This window comes from Hemibagrus wyckioides, linkage group LG29, assembly GCF_019097595.1.
Source record: "Hemibagrus wyckioides isolate EC202008001 linkage group LG29, SWU_Hwy_1.0, whole genome shotgun sequence".
In the NCBI taxonomy this organism is placed as follows: Eukaryota; Metazoa; Chordata; class Actinopteri; order Siluriformes; family Bagridae; genus Hemibagrus; species Hemibagrus wyckioides.
The window spans coordinates 8,004,837-8,019,836 of NC_080738.1; the positions used below are offsets into that span (position 1 = coordinate 8,004,837).

General features: G+C 38.3%; 2 protein-coding genes across 2 annotated transcripts in view; both read right to left on the reverse strand.

Moving 5' to 3' along the window:
* LOC131349419 (polyadenylate-binding protein 1-like) overlaps positions 1-429 on the reverse strand; it is an 8,019-nt gene extending 7,590 nt beyond the window's left edge. The window contains exons 1-2 of the mRNA XM_058385079.1: positions 229-429; positions 1-129 (exon numbers count right to left, since the gene is read on the reverse strand). The exon at positions 1-129 is cut by the window's left edge and continues 193 nt beyond it. The gene's annotated coding sequence lies outside the window, so the exon portion shown is untranslated. The remainder of the gene's footprint in view (positions 130-228) is intronic.
* Positions 430-4,206: 3,777 nt separating this feature from the next.
* On the reverse strand, positions 4,207-11,744 carry LOC131349478 (transmembrane anterior posterior transformation protein 1 homolog). Its single transcript, XM_058385219.1, has 11 exons — positions 11,582-11,744; positions 11,225-11,360; positions 10,563-10,660; positions 10,390-10,459; positions 10,117-10,197; positions 9,854-9,963; positions 6,968-7,027; positions 6,790-6,858; positions 6,504-6,580; positions 6,222-6,388; positions 4,207-5,807 (listed from the first exon to the last, which is right to left on the reverse strand). The coding sequence occupies exons 1-11, from the start codon at positions 11,687-11,689 to the stop codon at positions 5,575-5,577; spliced, it is 1,209 nt and encodes a 402-aa protein (XP_058241202.1). The 5' UTR covers positions 11,690-11,744; the 3' UTR covers positions 4,207-5,574.
* Between the last annotated feature and the right edge of the window lie 3,256 nt (positions 11,745-15,000).

Sequence of the window (15,000 nt, forward strand, 5' to 3'; positions counted from 1 at the left end):
ATGTAGTGAGCAGCCATCTTGTGTTAATGTTGTGTTCATGATTCTCCGTGTAGAATGTTTATTGCTTCAGCTACTGGACTCATGGTGTTGGTATATTCACCCAAAAACACAATGTCGGCTAGACTGTGCCTAAGAAACAAAATAAAACACAAAACAGCTTTAAAAATGCATATAGCTAGATTCACTATGCATTCATAGTGACAGCTTCAACAGGAGATAAATATTCACCACTCATATGGGAAGATTTAGGGCAGCACAGACAGCTCTCACAGCCCCGTCTCCTTCATCTTTAAAGATTCCTACACTTCGATCCACAGCCGAATAAAAGAGGTTCCATCTTCGGCTGTAGCAACTGAAGATTGCGTTGATCTTCAACCAGCTTTGCAGCAGAAGTGGACCTTGCGATCCTATTCCAGAGAGCCTGAGACTGGGAGAATGCTGATCTCGACAGCTTCTGTTCTATTTGCATGATTGGCATCAACTGTAAAGATGAAATTCAACAAATGACGAGTGCACTTATGGTGCTTCTGCAGTTGGTACTGTACGAGACTTAGGAAAGATGGCTGTTTAACAAGAGAAAAGGTTTGGAGAGCTTGCACTATAAAGTTGAGGACAGGGTTGTCAACACGCTTCTAAGAGACATGCGTTATGTCTTCAAGCCTCATCTGAAGATGTCCAAACTCAGTGTTGCCAGATTGGACTGAAGATTTCCAGCCCAACTACAGCTTAAAACCCTCCCATTAAAAAAAACAGCCCAAAATGTATACTGTGATAACTAATACAATAACAGAAAACCCAACATAAATGGGTTAGTGCAAAGGGCACTATTTACACACACACACACACACACACACACACACGCTACCTGTATATGTTTTACTTATAGAACAGGTCGCTCTCCCATTCTTTACTGTAGGACTTTCTATATTTCCCTCACTTTGGCATTATGATGATAATAAAAACACTTACAGCTTTACTAATAACTTTGTGATATTAGCTTAACGAGTACAACAATTACAACAACCCGCTAATCAAGACTGAAGTCTGATTGGACAGGACTCTCCTCAACCTCATTGACTAAACTGAGCCATATTATTAAAATGTCAACATTACATATTATACTTTATTGTAAAGTTCGTTTGAACGGAAAATTAATATCATGTTTATAGTCAAAAATAAATAAAAAACCGCCAGTTGCATAAAAAACCAACCCAAATTTTATTCAACCCGCCCAATGCATTTTTTTCCCGGTTTAGACGTGACCTAAAGGAGCCAAATTGGGGAGGCGCCAGCCCAATCTGGCAACACAGCGTTCTTCTTTCCTTTAAAAGACAGCTGAAGTTAGTTCATCATGCTTCTTCTATAACATAGTTCCATTTATTTCTTCTATCTCATGATGATTTAGGCTAGGATCATTTTATTTTTATTCCACACTTTTGGCTGAAATGTTAAATATTTCCCCATCTCGACATGAATCCACTTTAAGTACCAGAAGCTTGTAAATGCTAATCGGAGCTTGTTAGCTCCTAATTAAGTTAATGTCTCTGTACCGAAATTGAACACAATTCACCTACAACTAACAATACAGTTCCTGTATAATAAATAATGCAGTCAAATGATTCTAATAATTATTTATATCTTGCTTCTGGACAAATAAAATGGACTGAAATGGTTGTCTTCCCTCAGCTAAGGGGATTAGCTTAGCTTAGCTAGCTACCTATCTAAGCTGTCCAGTTGGTTAGCTAGATAGCTTAGCTACACCGCTAAAGCTAGCGTCCGTTAATGCTGTGTTGTTCTGCTGATAATTAAAGACAAAGAAAAAAACTAGATAAAGATTTACTATATATTTAAAACAGGAACAACGAGTCAGTTACATGCTTAATGATTATTATTTTTTCATAATTATTATTATTATATTATAATAAAAAATACTTCCCGCACGAGCGCAGTGCATTGCTCTTACACTATTATATATTAAATGTTGGAGATATACAGAATAAACAGTATGTAATGCACATGTAAACAAATATTCAGCAATGTTCATGGCACATATAAACATTATTCGAAACTGCAATCTGATTAAATTCATTCAGATTGACGAAAATGGACTGATTATTATTATTATTATTTTCTGGACATTTATTCCCTTGTATTGTGATATTGACTGATTTACAACATATAATCTCATTCCCCCAAAATTATAGATTGAGAGTAAATTATTCATTTAAGGAAATAATCTAAGTGAATTATTATGATGTCCTCATGCCTTCACATAATAGTTAATAATACAAAACACAGCCACTGTCATCATATGAGCTTTGTAAAATGATATTGTTGCCTGATGGAGCAGAATTTCTTACATTCAAGGTGAAAAAATGATCATCTCCAGGGTGAAAATATCGATCAGTTCGGTATTGAATTTTCTCCGAAGACATTTGCGTGGGTTAAATGGATTGAGGCGACAGACCGTGTTTTGACTCCAGGCCTCGAGTTTGACCCGTGTGTAATAAATAGAAGCGGTTAGAGTTTATTGTCTAAAACTTTCTGTATGTACAAGAATCACTCTTTACCCACTGTCTTTACAAGAGACCTACAGAACTGAAACCATGGCAACACGATCCACGGCAAGTGGGAAAAAAAGAAAGAGAGACCATCCAAGAGATACAAAACAAAACATTTATTCCCCCCAACACACTTCCAATCTCAATGTCCTCTACCCTTTGTCCTGAAAATCTATCTCATAAAATAACGTGACAATCTCGCTCGGTTTCTAAAGAAAGAGAAAAAAAACGTATCATGAAATCAAATCGATGGACGAAACTGACCGAGGATGTGGACAGTTTCATCATGCAGACAAAGAAACATCCAGTAAATCAAACAGATTTTTAAAAAATCCTCAAAATATATATGTTCTTAATGGAAAATTTGATCTATGAGATCTATGCTGGTATAAAGACAAAAATAAAGGTAGTCTTAGAAGGTGTATAAGTAATAAGACAGCTTGTCTAGGCTAAATCCTATTGTTCCTATTGGTTTCTGAATCTTTAGGCATTTTTAATGAATTTTCAACTCCAGAAAGATGATTTAAGTCACTGACAGTGTTCTGGTTTTGAGTAAATTACAAAAAACAAACATAAATCTAAATCTTCAATCAAAATCAGAGCAGCGTTTAACAAATGTAGAAGGCTGGACACTCGGCATCATGTAGAATGATTTTCACGCTTCAATACACTCGATGCAATAATCTTAATCTTAGAATTTGTTTAAATTAAAAAAAACGTTTTGGCAAATAAATGGTGAGATGTGATAAATCACTTTATAATGATCCAGTAATCACTGAACTACAAAGCTGGAGAAATATTCTGTTGATACGGTCATTTATTTGAATAAATCATTTTAGATATAAAATGTAGTAGAGTCTAAGGGCTTTATAAACATGAAATTAAGTTTGATCCACGGTACGTCTTCAGATAATTAACATTCACAGCAGAGGAAATAATTAAAGATCATGTTATTTGCTCAAATGTCAGGAAAACACCACAAATTGTCAGAGATATTCTTTCTCTCTCTCTCGATATATAACAGATGTTGCACTGGTGTGAGATGAAGTAATGCACATTTTTACCAACCAGGCATCAAAAAATTAATAAATAAACACGACTTCCAGCCTTCTACAGCTGAACAATTTATGTGGATCGAATGATATTTGTTGATATATTTTTCCCCCACAGCAACTTAAAACTCGATCTCATTCAAACAAAACATCCTTTATGTCAAACTTCCATCAAATCCAAAACAAATATGAAAGCACTGCAAGTCCAGCAACATGGAATTAACGGTGTATAAAAGCACTGGGTTACAGTGACAGACAGTAACAGGTATGAGGGGATTGGCGTTGTGTTGAAGCCTTAATGGTACGACAAAGTAATAATTGTTTGGCATTTATAGAGAAATATCTGTTTAGATATTGAAGAGAAAACAAACACAGCAACTCAATGCACAGAAAATGATCCAAATATCTCAGATGCTTGAAGAATAAAAGAAACCAAGGAGAGATCGTTTATCCAGGGGACTTGGAGAGAATCGACTTTTTATTATATACATGAAATCTCTTTCTAATTGAACTTGTGTACGCTTTTAACTGCCGAGTAACTCACCGGATTTCGTCTATAGTGTTTTATTCGGTGTCTGATTTGACTGTATATTAAAAAACAATTGGAAAAAAAAAAAAAAAAAAAACCCTACACATGTTTAATGTCTATGAAGCAAACGAATGTGCAATTCACAAGCATGGAAGTGTAACGTGATATTCACAAGATGTTAGTCTTAAATAAAGACTGGCAGAAAAAATATTTAAAAAAATACCTGAAGCACTGAAATGAAGACATTTTTAGCCTTGGTTGTATTTAAAAAATAAAATAAAATAAAAAATAAAAGCAGCACAACAATACAGCCGATGTATTTCTACTCTGGATACACTGCAGCAAATTGTGCTTAATTTCAGTGGTGCGAACTGATGCTTCAGAAAATGTATTAAATAAAAATAAAAACCATGAAAAAACGAGATATTTCAGTCTAATGCTGGTTTTCTGGATCCAGATGTAGAAAGCTGAGCTGCTGTACTCTTTATCAGTAACACTTTACAGTAAGGTTCCTGAAATGGACATTTAATGTATCAGTGATGAACTTTATCATTTATATTTCTATAAAATGTCTAATATTTGCATTAATTGATGTTTCAGATATTCAACCTGCATTAATCAAACATTTAAACCCATCAAATTTGAGTTATGGATCATGATGCTATTTAATTTTTTTGCTGAATTTTGTTTAATTATTTTTTATTCATGAACTAAATAAACCAATTAAGTCAATGCAGGGGGTGTTTTGTTTATAACATGTTTATAAATGTTTATTAACACATCTTTTAAATTGCCTTGTTGCCTTTGTTTACTTTGTTGGATGGTTTGTTAATGCTGATTTAAAAAAAAAATATGTTAATGCATAGCTACATGCTAGTGAAGGGAACCTTTACATAAAGTCTTACTTTATACACTACTCATCTGTCATTTCTGCACAAGTATAAATCAATAGGTTCAAAATCACTGAGAAAAAAAATAAATGAGAAAGAAACATGTGCAAAACTTCAGAGCTGTAAGAAAATGCAACTGAGCATGACAAAAAAAAAAAAGCCACATATTAACGACCTAAAGTTTTTCCTCGTGACTGACCTCATATAAACATTGGTCTTTTGTTTAGATGTTGACCGAAGTGATCCGTCACTCTTTCTGTCTTTTGGGATAGGGGAAGGTCAAGGTCTGTTCCTGGTGATGTAAAGGAGTAAATATGGACCTTTGGAAAGGGCGGAATTATCCGTGAGTCCAGTAGAGGTGGAGCAGGTAATGATGAATGTGTTTCAGTTCGAAACTTAAATAAATTAGGTGCACTTCTTAATAAATATCCTGCTCTCTATTTCTACCTCTGATCCTTTGAACAGAGGGTAAAAGGTCATAAGCTCAAGCCAGTAGACACCTTCTAGCTCTCGTCATTCTCTACAGTCCATTGTGTAGAGTATCAGTCGATTCGGTTCCCGCAGATGGTGAAACGGTCGATCTCCAGCAGGTCTTTCTTAGGAGCTCTGTGGATGAGTTCTGTCCCGTCCTGTGTGATGATCTTCTCCTCCGATTCGTCCGGCGTCGTGAGGAACTGATCCGATTCGCTGGTTGGGAGATTAGGCACCGGGCTCTCCATCTGGTGGACGGGTTGATTTATAACTGACGGAGAAACGCCCTCTTCCACTGGCTCGCCTGAGGAGAAGGAAACTATGAGAATCACATGGCTTCTAGATTTAATGGATATGAGTTCAGACATTAATACAGAAATTCACTGCACTCTTTTTGACTCAGATTTCTAAACCCTGAGATACTTCGCATTAGCTACAATTCATTCATCAAAAATATTCTCATTCAGAACTCTTGAGGCATGTGCTTTCAGTACTGTAATCATTTAAAATGTCACGATAAATAATCTTAAGCCTAAGAAACTATTAGGATCAATGAATATGGATGATTATGCAAACTGAATTATATTCAGATGTTTTAAAAACCATGTACTGGGTGATGTATATAATGACTCATAAAATATTACAGAAACATTTAGTTATATTACATCACATGGATAAATTAGTGTGTGTGTGTGTATAAAGTGTGTGTGTGTATTACTTGTTGGCTCTCGTGTGCGTTTTGCATGATGAGCTCTGCTGGATGCTCGGCTGGGAGCGGCGGAGGGGGGAGACTGGAACAGCTTCTCCTCCATGTTCGCTTCTTTCACGTACACACACGACTTTCCCAGCAACACGATGCTATTCAGCACCTTTAGCGTGATCATTCTGCACCAACACACACACACACACACTTAAAAATATTAATACACAAATCGCTGGTGGCTACAACAATCTAACACACACCAAATCAGACAGACAGACATGAGAAAGGAAAACTTACCCGAGATAAAAAAGTATCACACACACGAGGGAGAGGGCACCCTGAATTTTCACTGAGCTCGTCACCACCCGGATGAGCTTATGAAGAAAAACACTGAGTGTTTATAGCCGTGTCATAACTGTGTTATTAGCATAAAAGGTCAGAGATTCTCTAGTGCTCAGTGTGAAACAGTTGTTGAATAAAATGAGTGAAATAGATATGGGACATTTTTATTAAATCATAAACGCGGGCAAAGAATACGGTGAATATTTTTAAAAAGGTTAACGCGACACTGAGAATACGTTACCAGTAGAGCTAGAGGAAGAGGGATGAAGCCCATTCTCCTTGATACACTGTCACTATAGTCAGTATAGGCCTAAAAACACACCAACAAATATAATCAGTATAACAAAGCATGTAGAGCGCAGTGTAACACAAAACAGCCCCGAAATCCATCATCTTACATCACATCATTACTGACTTACATTTTTCTGTCTACTGCTGGCCAGATCAAAAGCCAAGCTTGCTCTGTATTCACCATACACCTGCAAACACACGTGAAACACACCTGGATAAAGAGGCAGTACGACTGGAATGAGGAAGCTTTCACTTCTGTGAACAACAATAAGTACACACTTTTTCTACTTGTAGGATGGAAGTTGACATCATTTCATAAAACGTGTATCTAAAGCTCACTGTTAGCAGAACACATGAGTAGCGGAACATTTTACGCTGACATGCTGCCCATCATCACCGAACTGTAATGAAAGAAACAAGCTCAGTTTCTTAGCATTATAATTTTAGATGTGTGTATGACTTCAGACACGGCAGAGCAGTGTGCATGTGCGGTACACAGGCGGTTGCTGTGCTACATGTCTGGTGTAGATTTTACTAGTCTTATGTGAATATGTGGAGTTGTAGGGCTGTGTTCAGTACTGTGTTTATTTTTTATTCTTAAGATTCAGAGCATGAATATACAGTAAGTGTTAAATGTTCACACTGAGATGAACACCAATTTAGTCATTATTAAAATGTTCAACATTGGGGTCATATTGTAGGTGTCACAATCCAGTCTGTATTATATTTCTACCAGTTTAACAGAATCTGAATAAGAAGAGTAAGAAGAGTTATTAGAGGAGTTGACTGAGAGAATCTGTGCTGATGTGAGAGACATGCTGAGTGTTAGCTTTAGCGTTCGCTCTTGAATGAATGATCACCAGAACTGAATTTGACACAGAATGGTTTGAAGGGTTAATGTCAAGGCACATTATGTAACCAAGCTTTATTTAGATCAGAACACACACATACACACTCTTTATACAATCCCTGTAATCAGTGAAGGTTATTCCTTTCTCTTTGTGAAGGGAGGGATGAAGGGAGAGGTAACGAGTAAAATAAAATAAGAGAGTTAGTGAATGAATAGAAGACGAGGTGTGTGTGTGTGTGTGTGTGTGTGTGTGTGTGTGTGTGGTGTGACACTAATCTTCGGACTAAACTAAACTAAGCCACTCTAAGACAGAGCAGATCTCTGGCTCTAATCCCTAGCAGTAACCACAGCTCCCTCCCTTTTTTTCTCCTTGTATCTCTCTCTGCTTCACTCTGCTTGCTATAAAGAATAAATACATCAATAAATTTATTTTAAAAACTTGGTGATGGTGTAAAATCTGCACCAACTACAGGACAATATTCAGAGCCTTCATGCTCACGCTTCACTGTAAAGTTAGAAAAGAAGCATTAAGGGATGTAATGTAAGGTAGAAGGGAGCGATGTGTGTGAAAGATGATTTGGGGTTAATGGAACTATCGGCTCATCTGAAGAGACTGAGAGAGCTGTTTCACTTTCCAAACCTAACCCCCTCCTGGGAGACCGGTCTCACTGTTTTTTTAAGGATCTGCAGTGTGGTTTTTCTTCCCTTTTCACGTGTACTAAGAAAGAAGTGCTGTTGGCTCAGGCTAGTTTAATCAGGTCAGCTGATAATGTTCCCTATTTAAGTGTTTCTTTCTACTATTATTAATGTACACTTTGCTTACAGATATTTGATGTGTTGGGGAACCCAAGGTACACTTGCAGGAGGAGACATATCCCTGCCACTGCCCCATCCCCAGAAGACCGTCTGGGGTTAAAGGAGCAAAACATTTCTGAGCAGTGAACAAACCTGCAGCTAACCTATTGTCACTGAAGGAGGAGCAACAAGCAGAAATGACATAAGAGGTCAACTTCTACCTGTGTAATGAATGTAACATTTACTTATATCACAGAAGTGTTATATTTCTCAAAACTGATTAAGAAAAATAAGTGAATTTAGAGCTGTCATTCTCACAGCAGCCAGGACTTCACTATGATCAATTTGAGATTTCTCAGCCCATTACTCCCAGACCTCTAGAGAACCTTTACTACTTTTTTATACTACAGGAAAGCAGAGTTTAGTGTAGTCTGATGATCATTCACACACACACACACACACACACACACACACACAAGCAGGTTACAAATTGTCCTGTGCAGATGTCACATACAGTTTCAGTTAGTCATGGCGTATGAGCAGAAGCTTGATGCCACTCCTAGCATGTTCATCATTTTATTCTATATACAGTTCCTTTAACACACAGAGGAACATGACATTGCCGACCAGAACTGAACAAAACAAGAAGCTATTCTTGGCTACTGTGGAAAAACAGAGCTGCACACTCTCATGCTAGTTAGTTTCTTTGGGGCTCAGTGTGACACCTGGACTATTGGACAGTGAACTATTTTATATGTTTCTCCTGTTTTTCTCATTTTCACTGAATGAAATGTTCAGTATGAACAGAACTAGTCTGCACTGTTTACTGCATACCTGAACAGAACACTGAACACAAGACTGAACCTGTGCAGTGAATATCCTTCTTAGTTACTTTATAAATATAGAAGCAGCAGCCTTTACTTATAGAATCATATTAATTATATAGAATATATAAAGTATCACAGACAATTGCTGTTTACATCTGGAGGTTCTTTTTCTATTATTTACTAAATCACTGAACCTTTAGCATTTGAACAATCTATAAAATCTATAAAACTCCAGCACAAAGTCAATGCTGCATGAACATTAACTACATTATGGAAGGCAAAGTCTGTCCTTTAGTGTTTGATGTAGGGTCAGTTGTCCCGGGTTGTCTTTAGACTTTAATGCGTCTCTGTTTATTGCTTTGTGTATGCTAATTTGATGTAAATGTGAAATATTCGTCTTCTTCTGCAGTTATACACACAGTGAGCTGAGCTCTTGTAGGGCTGATGAAAACCGAGCACCATACTGTGATACGACAAACAAGATCCTGTTCTAAACTTCAGAATCATATCTGACTCTTCAGCTTACCACAGGTTACACTCACATCTGCTGGGATGTCATTAAACTTGGTGATGAAGGCGTGTTTCACCACATCCACAGCCATCTCCGAAGCAATGACCATGAACACGTCAGGAAGCAGCACCCACAGATGATCTACAATCAGTGACCGAAACCAATTACTATCATGTCAGAGCCATTACAGATCCTAATTAATAACTGTAATCAGTATTGCATCATAACATTTCTACATAAAGGAACCAGTATAGAAAAATAATTATGGGTATTAATTACTTATACTATGAGTACCTGGGTTCCAGGAGAACTGCTCCATATTTCTAAGACATACAATTAATAAGAGCACGTAGTTTGTGAATCTTTCTTTGATATCTGAAATAACACAAACACAAAGAAAGGACAGTTTTATACACTCCATCACACATCTACAATTCATGATTGTTAGTCTTTAGTAACCCCACACCCAAGAAAAGTTTATTAAATGGAAAGAAACCCCATAGTTTATATCAGTAGGTGTTGAGCTAGGAGTGAGGTAGCCCACATGTCTACTTTTACATTACTCACCACTGTTGGACATCTGAAAGAGGTTATTCTTCTCAAACTTCTTAAACACGCTCCCCTTGATCTCAACAAACTGCAGTGACACACAACGAGACAGATGGAAATGTGTAACACTGGACAAAACACCTTTTATGAATAAGAAAGCATTAAAAAATAGTCGAAACGTGTGTACTCACATTGTTGGACATCATAATGGTCAGCAGAGACTTGTTGTGGGAGTTGAATGCCACGTTTAGGGTGGTGGCCTGGACCATGATCAGAATGGCATGAAGAACTGAAGCTCAGGTTAAGGAATACACTGATATACACACACAGCATTTCCTTCCACTTCCCATTTATTTAGGCTCATGTATTACGCTTAGCATTCTGTACATGACCACAGACTTAAAGCACTAGGGTGTGTTTAGATCAAATAAATCTGAAACTGCCTCTTTACAAGCATGTAAGGAAATTTCTACAGATGACACCAACTGCATGTCTTACATATTCCACGAATACCAGACTACTAATGGTCCAAAAAAACTAAATTCACTTTAGTAGCATTCAGTTGTTGGGGATCGAAGCTTTCCTTTAAACCGATAGATATCGGATAGTTACTAATGACATAATGCCAAGTCAACTGACTCTTTAACCCTCATCAGCCCAGTGTGCATAGAAATACAACTTCAATGTGCATTATCATCATTTAGCTTAGAATTATTTGCTATTGAAAACAAGTTACTGTGTAAAATATATGATGGAGAGATTGCCTGCATGATTTTAGCCTGTAAATGGAGAACCAGAACAACAAAACATTTATACTGCACAAGCCGTAATGTGTGAAATGAACAAAGGATACAGACATAAAGCACAGCCATGAAGAAGTGTGGTATTACACCTATGTGAGCTCTCTTTCTCTCTTTGGGCTCCGTAGCTGTCCAGTAGAGAGCGTCCAGAATGTCCTGGCCAAAGGAGGAAAACAATCGGTCTGCCACCTGAAAGACACCGAGACAGAACAAGTCTAGAACAAAAAAGTAAAGAACATGGACAAACACAAATGTTATTAAACTGAGATCTTGATTCTCTAAATCAAAAGCAATTAGATTCAGAAGCAGCACTGTATCTGTATTAGCTGTGACTAATTGAGTTCCAAGGACTACACTGAAGAAGTGTGGATAAAGGTGTTCCAGGCTGATCTGTGAGTAGTGCTTGTTACCTCCAGCATGTTGTAGATGATGTAGAGTTTGATGACTGACTGCCCCCTGATCAGATGGTACATCATGGAGTAGTCCACGTAGTGCATCATGGAGTAACACAGCACCATGATGAAGCCTTTCAGCACATCACACACCTGAGCAGGCTGAAGGAGACGAGAGCCACTACACACACACACACACACATATACACACACACACACACTATATGATTTAGGTGTTCTTAAGCTTTTATATATAACAACAAAACATATTTTCTCCATTACCTTTACAATAAATCAGGCATTTAAAGGCAATAGGTTACGCAACATCTAACATACGCAACCTGTTAGTTATACAAGACGGTTATGGAAGACCAACAGACTAAACTGGACATGCATCATGCAGCACACTGTAATAAGTACTGCTGCCTAGGGGTAGGCAATAATACAGCATGGTTAACAGATACTTTTAAATCACATCATCATATTTTTCTATGTTCTATGCACATCTGTAACAATTTCAGCAGGATTTTAAGATAGTAACTTGTTACACTGCTTGAGATCATCATAATTAACTTTTAACTTACTGTAAGTGAGCCCTACCAGGCTCTACCATTAACCCAGCCCTACCAGGCTCTTCCATTAACCCAGCCCTACCAGGCTCTTCCATTAACCCAGCCCTACCAGGCTCTTCCATTAACCCAGCCCTACCAGGCTCTTCCATTAACCCAGCCCTACCAGGCTCTACCATTAAGTGAGCCCTGCCATGCTTCACCATTAACCCAGCCCTACCAGGCTCTTCCATTAACCCAGCCCTACCAGGCTCTACCATTAAGTGAGCCCTGCCATGCTTCACCATTAACCCAGCCCTACCAGGCTCTTCCATTAACCCAGCCCTACCAGGCTCTACCATTAAGTGAGCCCTGCCATGCTTCACCATTAACCCAGCCCTGCCATGCTTCACCATTACCTAAACCCTTGCAATCCCAACAGCAACACAGCCCTGAAAGACTCCACCATCAACGCACCCCTGCGAGGCTCCAGCACCAGTCTACCCTGCCTGACATAAGCTCAGATGCAGACCTGCTTAGTTATGTATTATGTTTTAGAGTCCACTGTCTCCATAGTACATCTGGTCACATCCAAAATCTGCTCCCTGAAAACCAACTTGCCAAAGATGAAAAGAGTTCAAAACAGCAAATGTAACTGAAACAACATTGATTCAGGCATTAATAGATGAAAAGAATAAGGCACATTTTGGCAAAGGACCTTTCCCAAGAAACAGAAGCAAGTGCACTGTGTGAAATTTAGTAAATGGACCAATGATGCCTAAAGTACTCACAAGTCAAATTAGACCAGAACTGTGACTCTGAACAGTTTGAATGGTCAGACATAAAGTAGACTATTCTTTGCCAAATGCTGCCACAGTTGGGCCCTTGAGCAAGGCCCTGAGCCCTCACATGCTCTCTCATATAAATAAAATAAACTTATGTCACTCTGGATAAGGCCGTCTGCCAAATGCCATAAATGTAAATCTAATGTAAATAGCTGGGGGAAGCAATAATCTACAGTTGTTTGTCAATGAGCTTGTTCAAAATTCGAAAATATATTTTGCATATGTGGGTAAAGCAAATATATTCTCACAAGTGCAACACATCTGCTCTGTCAATAACCAGTACTGAAATTATTATAAAAACACATAAGTACAAACTGTGTGTTTGATACGTCATTATTTCCTTTAGTTCCATTTATTCCACTGTGATGTACCCAAGAAATGTAAGGTGAACACCTTGAAAGAGAATTGTCTCGCTCTCCATATGCAAGCGTTTAAATCATATATTTTTACTCTAGGTTGTGGGTTTATAAAGCAGCACTGGTATATAGGTCTGTTTCAGCTGCCTTTACTCAGTTTAGTGAAAAACATTTCTTATTAAACCAAACCCCAACCTAGATAACACCTGCTCCTCTAATGTTGATGTTGATCCAGTACTTGTTCCTGAAATAAGTCAGGATTCAGTGGTTGTCACCCCGGTACTGCCACACTGAGTAGCATATCACATTAGTATTCCACTATAGGTCAAAATAGGGTAACTCCAAAGGTCTGAATCTACACACTACCCTAACAAACAATACATCACGCCAGAATACAGTCCACACTGTGTACATATTACACATACCCAACAAGCTGCTGTTTATAAAGTCATATGCTTTAGAAGTAAACAGTTTTAGACCTTATTGTTATCTAAAAGAGTGAATTCAGGTCAATAATCAGCTAAACTGTGACAGGGAACCTTAGCTGGCCTGATTAGTGAAAGTCAGTAGTGTGTTCTTAAGCTCTTGCGGAAATAGAAATCATATGTAATACCTAATATATTATTAATTAGACATTCATATGAGAACATATAAAGGGCTGTGGTTAACATCATACAGAAAGCCAGCCTCAAAAATCTTGGATCATGGTTTGGTCATTTGGGAAACAAGGTTCAGGTTCATTAAAATCCAGTAAGTAGTGAGAGAAAAAGTGAAGTGATATAATGAATGTGTGCATTGTTTCACTGGTGGAGGTTGAATCAGTGCACAGTATAAAGCTGGGCTAGTTGTAGGGGTTCAGTGGTTAAGGTTTTGTCAGGAAGTTGCATGTTGATACCCCAGCAATGCTAAATGATCAGGGACAGCTTCCTGAGCCCCTTCCACTTCAGCTCAGTATCTGGCATGAGAATCAGCCAAGTGAGCAAAATGTGTTGTTTTATACTATGTAAGATATTACAGTACTCTACTGTTAATATGTTTTATAGCTGTTTACTGTATGTTTTTACATTGTAGACAAGGTGGAAGATCAAAATCTGTCCCATTCTATGTAAATTCAGTGCTTTGTAAGTCAGTTTTCTCCCACTACTGAGGATGCTAGTGTGTGTTTTTGATATTAGACTCACCTGCTGGGAAAGGGTTTGGCTGTACCGTGTAGAGAAACGCGTGTACTATGTGAAAGAGCATGTCCACGGCTCCGGGCTCATAGTACGCGTGTGTCTCGTACACCACCGCCGGGACAAAGCCGAAGTCCAGCGTGTCCCCGTGAGGAGCCTCCGCTTCACTGCGCGCCGCACCGGAGACCAAACTCCAGCAGCACATCACCATCAGCATCAGCATCAGCATCCACACCGGCGGTGACAGAGCCAGCTTCAGCTGCATGACTTTTTAAAAATTCCCACACACACAGATCAACTTTTCTATCGGAATAAAACAGGAGCAATGCTTAGGAGGCGTGAAATCTAATCAATTTGTTTTATATAAAAACAAACAATCTACGTAGAACCACCGGGGATGTTTACAGCAAAGAAGTGCAGAAACTGGAATAAGTAATCCGTTTTTAAGTCGGTTTTATGGATCACATCCTGAGGGCACGCTGTCCGGTGTTTATTCTCCACTCGAGGCTTTTCTCA

Bases quoted from the DNA above. Each gene is read 5' to 3' on its own strand.
- LOC131349478 (XM_058385219.1), bottom strand. From the start codon at position 11,689: ATGGTGCTGTGTTACTCCATGATGCACTACGTGGACTACTCCATGATG. The intron at 10,661-11,224 runs GTATCCTTTGTT...CCTGAGCTTCAG, and splicing joins CATGGCTGTGCTTTATGTCT to TTCTTCATGCCATTCTGATC. The intron at 6,389-6,503 runs GTAAGTTTTCCT...GTGTTGGTGCAG, and splicing joins GTGATACTTTTTTATCTCGG to AATGATCACGCTAAAGGTGC.